Consider the following 8313-nt stretch of genomic DNA (forward strand, 5'->3'; position numbering starts at 1 on the left):
TACAGTATCTATTCTCTTACTTTTAGATAACATGTACATGGAGTGATGGCTGCAGTAATTGAAATAAAGAATTTAAATAATCTGAGTTCTATTCCGTGAGATGCTAGCTGCCCATGACAAGGTATTTATTTGTAATCCTTGTAAATACATTTCAAGAATTATTTCAAGATATCTTTAAAGTCATGACATTCAGTCATACAATTGATTCTTCTTTATGCTATCTTTAAATGTTTTTCAGAGGCAAACGACAACTTGGCTTCATCTGCAAAGATTTAAATAACTTAAATAACTTCTCAAAGAGCTTTGAAGATATTAATATTTTTTTTTTTTTTTCAAAGAGGCCAAAATGCTTTGAAGCTATATTTGTTGTTTTTATAGTTTGGAGGTGTTTTTTGAGTCTTGTGATTGATCATAAGTACAGGTTATCTGTAAATGTTTTTCAGACACCTCTAACTAACATTTAAGAATACTCAAACAGCAGGATTTCCTTCAGTTGGTGCATGACAAGTCCTTGTCTTGACCAGCAGTTAAATTCTTTACTTGGGAGTGAAAAGTTCATTGCAGGCTCTAGCTGAGGGCAACAGAAATATGCTGCCTTAAAAAAGCTCTTCACCTCTGCGGTCCTAGGTTAAAAAAGGAACGGGACTGAATGCAAATGTATAACTCACATTCAGAAATGGTCTACTTTGCTCAAAGTGATTCCTTATTTAGAGAACAATACAAAATGTACCAAAATAAACTGTCCACGTAACACGAAAGTAAAGTGAACATGCTGTCATTGGGGGTGTGGGGTATCCGCAGACGGAAAGAGAGACAGAGGTAATGTTGACAACGCCCCTCAGGCATGCAGAATTTATTTAATGTAAACAAAGAACCAAGTGACACGAAAATACAAGACAGACCTTACTTACTGGTGGCGGCAGGGATAAAAAAATATGAGAGAGAGAGAGAGAGAGAGAGAGAGAGAGAGAGAGAGAGAGAGAGAGAGAGAGAGAGAGAGAGAGAATAAAAGAATATATGCTGAAATAATTTAGTTATTTAGTTATTATTTACGCTTTTTTTTTAGTCTAGCCTTCATATAATACAGTACACATAAATAAAACGCGTAGATAATAAAATATTATTTTTAATTGAAACTAAATTCTCAGCATATTTTCTTTTTTCTTAGTCTACTTAGAATTGTACAAAATAAATCATACTGTCGCATTAACACAATCTGGCTTTACAGGACATATAATAGCTGTCATTTCAAATCTGTATTTTTATTAAATAAGACAATGAAAAGCTGTTTGTTGTATGTCTTATTTTTTGGCAGGGCCTTAATGATGTTTAATATTAACTTAATACATTTCAGTATCGTATTTTATGACGCCACAGAAACCCTTGATGAAATTATTTTCCTGTAACTCACTGAAGCCCATCTATTTGATATATATATATATATATATATATATATATATATATATATATATATATATATATATATATATATATATATAATATTAGCCCTAAGGCCAGACGGCTGCCCAACATTACAATATATTGTACATATCTTTCTCAAGGGAGCATGTTTTGAATCAAAACATTGGAGGTATTTATAGTTTTTTTGACGTCATGACAACAACTTTAAGTTACTGTTTATATTTGTTTATATTCAAATCCATGATTTATTCTTACAGGATGTAATGGTGTTCTATATATTGTGACATAATTTTTACTTTTATCTTTAAAATGGTATTCATTCAAATTAATTAAGCGATAGAGCCCGTCGATATGGGCTCTACCCTGTGGTAGATGACCACGACTGGAGTTATGCATCCCTATATTTTACCTTGAACTTCAGATATTTTGCTGGGTAACCTTCTGCTGAGGAAAATAGGCCCTAACATAATTAGAATATAAAAATGACATACACGTAGAGAAAACATTATTATTATTATTATTATTATTATTATTATTATTATTATTATTATTATTATTATAAAATATGTATTTATTGGAGTCTTACTCTTTCGTAGTATAATTTATCTGGACATGTACAATTGTTGAATAGTCTGTGTAGTATTGAATCAGAGTCGAAACTAGTTGGAGGCGTGGCGTCATTCAAGCTGACAGGGTGTGGATTGACTGGTGCGGAAAGAATTGAAACAGGGTTGGCAGTTTGACTGGTTGGTTTTGAGGGAGGGTGTTGTTTGGATCCAGCTGATGACAGAATTGTGGAGCAATCATGTCTTTCCTTTTGATTTGCTGTCCAGTAGCTGCGAATTGAGCTTTCATTACGATGTCCTGTCAGAGACATGATTTCAATTGTCTCTAGACCAGCATCAGAAAGTATGTTTAAGTAGCTTTTTATGTTATCATATTAGATCTAGATTCTAATGTTATGGAAAAAAGCCGGTATTTATGGATGGATTGATTTAAAATTGAATTTGCAGTTAAGCACTTCAACGTTCCAGCAGGCATCTATGCAAAATAGAAGCCTGCTAGCTGATTGGCTGTTCACACCCAATTGTTTTTTAATTAACATTAGTTTATATAAACTTATATTTATATTATCATTCAATGCTTGCTCTGAGGATCAGCCTCCTCAGCAAGTCAGCATGCTAACTTTTGAATGAATTTTGTTTATTTATTTATTTAAATGTTATATATTTATTGGAGTTAATTACTTCATTCTTTTCTGTTGAATCCCGCTGGCATAATGATGTTCAGTCTATTTATCCATTTACTTTCTTTTATTCTTCTGTATGTCGCATTGTCTAATTTTAGTTGTTCTAATACTACAAATTTACATCATTTATGTCATGACCTTGACTGGTGAAGTGTGTAATCTTGGATCATTATTTTTCTTATTTCTAATTAATGAAAGGTGGTTCTGAATTATTTTATATAAAGCTGTTCCAGTCTCTCTAACATATTTTATTTAATCACATTTTCCACAGACTAAATGTATTGTATGTATGTTTTTAGTGGATATGTGTTGTTGTTATGTTTAATTATAATTTTACTTTTGTCTATTTATTTACACACTCTGCATGTACTAGTGCAAGTATTTGTAAAACCTATTCTGTCAATTATTCTTTTATGTTTACTGTGAACTAAAATATCACCTCAATTAGCTTCAACTGGGGCCTTAAAAAGTGTTTCCAAATTATTCACTTTTCTTAACTGTCTCTATAATTCTTTCTTTGTATCCTCTTTTTTAAGATTGTTTTTAATATATTTCTTTGTTTTACATAGTCACTTTCTTTTGAGCATATTCTTCATATTCTTATTACTAGACCCTTTGGGATTGCTCTTTTAGTTTGTATTGGATGTGTAGAGGACATGTGTAAATACTGGTGCATGTCAATATGTTTACAGAAAAGGTCAGTTTCAATTGAACCTTCTTCAACTTTTACCATGGTATCTAAAAATTATATGTCTTTTCTTGTCCATCGAAGGTCCATCTTAATATTACTGTGTGTTTCTCTTTCAGATTTTCTAAGTAATTGCTCTTCCCATTTCCCCGTGTATGTACCGGCAAAATGCATTTAAATCCTATTGCTGTACCGTCGTTGTGTTTGTTATTCTTATCAACAAATGTAAAATAACTGTTTTCTAAAACTATGTTGATCATGGTCAGCAATTCTGCTGTTGGTATTGATTTATGTAGTCTATCATCTGATGCCTTTTGACAAGCTTCTGAAGTTTCTTTACAAGGGATACTTGGGTACAAGGATTTTACATCCATGCATGATTTTACATCTTCTTAAAAATTGTGTTTTACCTAGCTTGGTAATTTCTCAATGCGTGACCTAAGTTGTTTTTCCACTATATAAGCTATTATGTGTGTTGAATTATCAATCGTGCTGACTAGCATTCACATAGGGTGATTTTCTTTGTGCATTTTAGGATTTCCGTTTGCTAGGCCTGTTCTTTCATTATGTGTAGGTTGTCTAGTTTTTTGTTTTTATTTTCTTTCTCTCTCCCTCCCTTTAAACCTTAATGAAAAGTTGTTAATCCTTAACTGAATACATGACTGTTTAAATTAGTGACACACTACTAGAAACTAACGCAGTGGAAATTAATAAGCTGAATGCGGTGACTAGAACTAAATGCAGGTTCAAATAGAATCAGGTGAGATCAATGCATGTCGTTTGTTAAGTCAATCATGATATGAGAGTAAAAAGACACAACTTCCTTTGGTAATTAGTGTTTGATTAAGAAAGCAAATTGGCTAAAAATATGTATAAAGGAGCATCACGTGATCAAAAGTAAAACCCTAAAACTAGAAGCCCTAATGATGTGGCTGCATGTATTTATTTTTTTTTATTATTCTTTTGATATAATGCTTTTATTGTATAGTCTCTCTGCAATTTTCTTTACCTCTACCAGTGTATTGATCATATTGCTTTTAACTTCATATGTATCCATGTTATTTAAATCATATTCTACAGATTTCATATAGTAATCTGTGTTACTATATGAAATCTGTTATATTACTATTCCTGAACCTTTATCTGCAGGTCTTATACTTATAACATCATCATCAGTCATAGCTTGTTCTTCAATATTGGTTAAATTAAGTTTACATTTTTTCTTTAGTCCTATTATTATTTCTTGTTTAACTTGTTCTGACTTTATGTGAACGGAAACACACATATGCCCGTTTTCCCATTATATTAAAATATTAAATATCACTGTCCTGGTCACAAAAGCAAAGTTTGTGGGGAATAATAGCCATTTTCTATACTTTTGAGGCATAAGCAATTAGGAAATAACACTTACTACCCAGGAACAAAAAAAAAAAAAAAAAAAATTGCTACACGGTGTTATCTTTCTTAATTATGCCACAGTATTTGGATTTTCTTCCGGTTTCATTGTCTTTAAATAAAGTAACTGAGAAATGGTTATTGTTATATAAAAGATTAATTGGACTGTTCTTATTTTTAATAGTTTCTATTGTGCCTTCGTATTTAAAACAATCCTTATTCTTTAAGTCTGTGTATACATGTATGGGCTTATTTAGTAGGTCTGCAGTTGCCAGAACTTCTGCCTCTGTAGTCCAAGACTCTATACTCCCGTCACTTAATTTCATTTTTTCAATATGGGTCACTGAGTCAATGTACATTTCATACAGTCTTATATTAATTTCCATTAGTTATAATACATTATGTGTAATTGTTCAATGATCATTTTGTGAACCATGTAAAACCACACCTAAACATCTAATTAATTATATTTAAACTATTCATAACTATTACACTCACATTGCTCAAACAATCTAATTGAAAGTTTTTCAGCAGTTTTTTCCCTATTCTCGGATTTGTTTTGATTTGAAATTAAAAACATTTCTAGACCTGTTCTATTTTGTAACCACGGTTGACCTATTAATTTTTGTAATTTCATTAACTTATTGTTGTGCAAATGTTCATTTTTTTGTTCATTTATTGTGTGTTAATGTCATGTCATGGCTTGTTATTTGAGAGGGTTCATATAGCACACACTTTTGTACAAATGAGCTGTTGCTCAAATATCTGAATAATTCCAGAAATGGAAACCCTGACTTCCTGTTATATTTAAAAGTTGCATTTCCCTGTATCAGTTAAAATGGGAAAGAAAAAGACAGGTTTTGATAAAGGCTGATAGTAAACTTTAAGTTGACTGGTGTTTCCATATCCAAGACTAAAGACTGATGCTTTATAAGGAAGTCTCAAAAGCGACTGACTTATGGACCATTCTGGAGAACTTCCTTAATGAAATTGAAGCAGCAAATGTGCATATTGGGGATTATCTGATCTTGAAGTTGTTTGGTTGACCTCTTTAGACAAAGTTGAGCATAATACAATAATTATATTTTCAGAAATCCAGGGTAACTGAAATATTAAAACTTTACTTCAGAACAATTTAACCAACTTGAAAACAGCCCTAAACTCTACAAATAGTATTATACATTGTGCCAATCCCTGATATAATAAAAACATTTTTTTCGTTACCATTACAGGTTGCTTTATTATCATAAATTAGGGTAAAATAAGGGAAAGGTGCTAAGGCTATTTTTTGTTTAGCAATTTAGTATATATCAGCCATGCCTTGTCTAAGGTACACTTTTCTTGACTACGGAAAATATAGTAAGATGGAAATGCAATTTTCCTTGAGCTTAATACATCAAATAAATTTAAATCTTAACATAGAATTTAGCTAAATGAAACTCATTTTGTCTAATCCTCACTGACTCATATTATTGAAGCAGTAATACAAGTATGGCTTTTGAATTGAACAGCTACATCCCAGTCCAGTCAATGGACATTATATCACATCTTGCTCATACTGGTCCAGAAAAGGCAGCAAATTCAATATATTCCCATTACACAAACCTTTTTGTAGTGCTTCATTAACGCTTAAATGTGCCAAGAAGAGGATTTGTAGTACTGGAATGTGTTCTGCAAGCTTCATAGTTATTCCATTAAAGGCTGCACTTCAAACAAACTGTTCAACAGCATCCGTCTGTTTCATTTTAAAACCCTGTTTTGCTACGGAGTTCTCATACAGCTAACCATCTGTGCAGCAGGCCGCTCTTTTGGCTCTTCGTATACTTTCCGGAATTTTCAGACTAGGCTGTTGAGATGGACAAGGGCAGCTGGTGCTGTTCCAGTCAGAAGCATGTGGGCTGTTCTGAAACAAGAGAAAGTGGAAGTACTTAGCTCTGGAGGGGGAAAGAAGACTGAAGTAACAACAATACTCTTGTTAACTTTATCAGGGACAAACAGTTCTTTAAGGAACACCATCTTTAGATCAGTGTCATGTATGAGTGACCGTAGTTAATAAGTTATTTTAGATATAAGCACAACCTTACCAGACAAAACTGAGATTGTGGAACATGCAACATAAAACTTCACTGTTGGACCCAATAAGCCACAGCAATACAATTACTACAGACAGTTTTTCATGTAGAATTTTTGGACAATTGCATACAGTAGTGAAACATTGGCATAGCTTAAGTTCCATGTGTGCCGAGGATGTGAGCAGTGCGGAAACCACAAGTTTCGTAAAAATGTATATCTTGCAAGTTAGCTGTTTACTTCTGGGATTGTCCCCAGAAAACTAGCTATTAGGATGTCATTCATTTCTTTCTAACATCATCATGGGTTATGCCTTTCCCAGAAGTGAGACAGAAATTTCACATTTTATGAGTGGGGACTTGGCAACTGCTGCTTGGCCTTAGTCTAATTTTGGTCTGGCATTCTCTCATTATGATTATACTAACAGCCTTTGTGTGGAAGGTTCCACCTGTTTCATGACTGATAGGCTTTAAGGTTGTATTTTAAGCCGAGAATGACGAGGCTTTAATCATTTGTTTGTCATGAAGTCAGATGTCTGTTCCCTTCAAAGGCTCCGGTGTCACAGGAAATTAGGTAGAACATGAAAAAAATGTGTATCTAGGCGTAAAGTAAATTCATGTTTCATTTATTTTTATCTTCAGAAGATCGATCGCACCGCTCATTTTATTTTCCCGTTCTTTAACAAATGGCTGTATTTGAATATTTAACAAAATGTGTTTTTTTTTTTGCAAGGAAGATAGAAAATAGATAGATAGATAGATAGATAGATAGATAGATAGATAGATAGATAGATAGATAGATAGATAGATAGATAGATAGATAGATAGATGGGCTTCAGTGAGTTACAGGAAAATAATTTCATCCAAGGTTTCTGTGACGTCATAAATAACGAGCCCAAAGGTTGAGTCATTGATATACTGTCACAGAAACCCGTGATGGAACTGTTTTCCTGTAACTTGCTGAAGAGGCCCATCTATTATTTTTCTATAGTACATGGATACCCTTGTGATGTTAATATTAGAGAAGATGAGGTTCCAGGTTTTTTTTTTTTTTGTATTATTTATTTTTTTAAATAGTGTTTTTCAGTGCTGTACAGGCATTCTGTGTCGTTATCCGTTTACTGTATCTGATATACGAATGTACCAGCTTTAAATGTTTTTAATTTTTTTAATTTTTTTTTTAAGTATTCTCCATTTTTTCATCATTAATGACATTTTCTGTACGGTGGGTGTTGTCGAGTGATTGAAAACATTTCATACTTGGGTGTTGTCGAGTGATTGAAAACAAGACATTTTGTGTTGGAATTGAAGGTGATGGTCTCGAAGAGTCGAATGGGTCAAAGTTCAAGTATATGTTCCTCTAGAGGAATTATCACTTTTTGATGTCACTACTGTGGTATTATCACTTTTTTTTTCGAATGGCTGAGGATGCAAATATAACCTTTATCCATGTACTTCGTCTCATGTATGCAGTATTCTGCCTTTTCAAG

The 8313-nt window shown here is 32.7% G+C and overlaps 1 protein-coding gene across 1 annotated transcript in view; it reads right to left on the minus strand.

The window, feature by feature from the left end:
• musk (muscle, skeletal, receptor tyrosine kinase) overlaps nt 1–6567 on the minus strand; it is an 83522-nt gene extending 76955 nt beyond the window's left edge. The window contains exon 1 of the mRNA XM_041225702.1: nt 6360–6567. Within this exon, the coding sequence (XP_041081636.1) occupies nt 6360–6438 (79 nt within the window). The 5' untranslated portion in view covers nt 6439–6567. The remainder of the gene's footprint in view (nt 1–6359) is intronic.
• Nucleotides 6568–8313: the final 1746 nt, after the last annotated feature.

The sequence above is a fragment of the Polyodon spathula genome, chromosome 2 (assembly GCF_017654505.1).
Source record: "Polyodon spathula isolate WHYD16114869_AA chromosome 2, ASM1765450v1, whole genome shotgun sequence".
NCBI lineage: Eukaryota > Metazoa > Chordata > Actinopteri > Acipenseriformes > Polyodontidae > Polyodon > Polyodon spathula.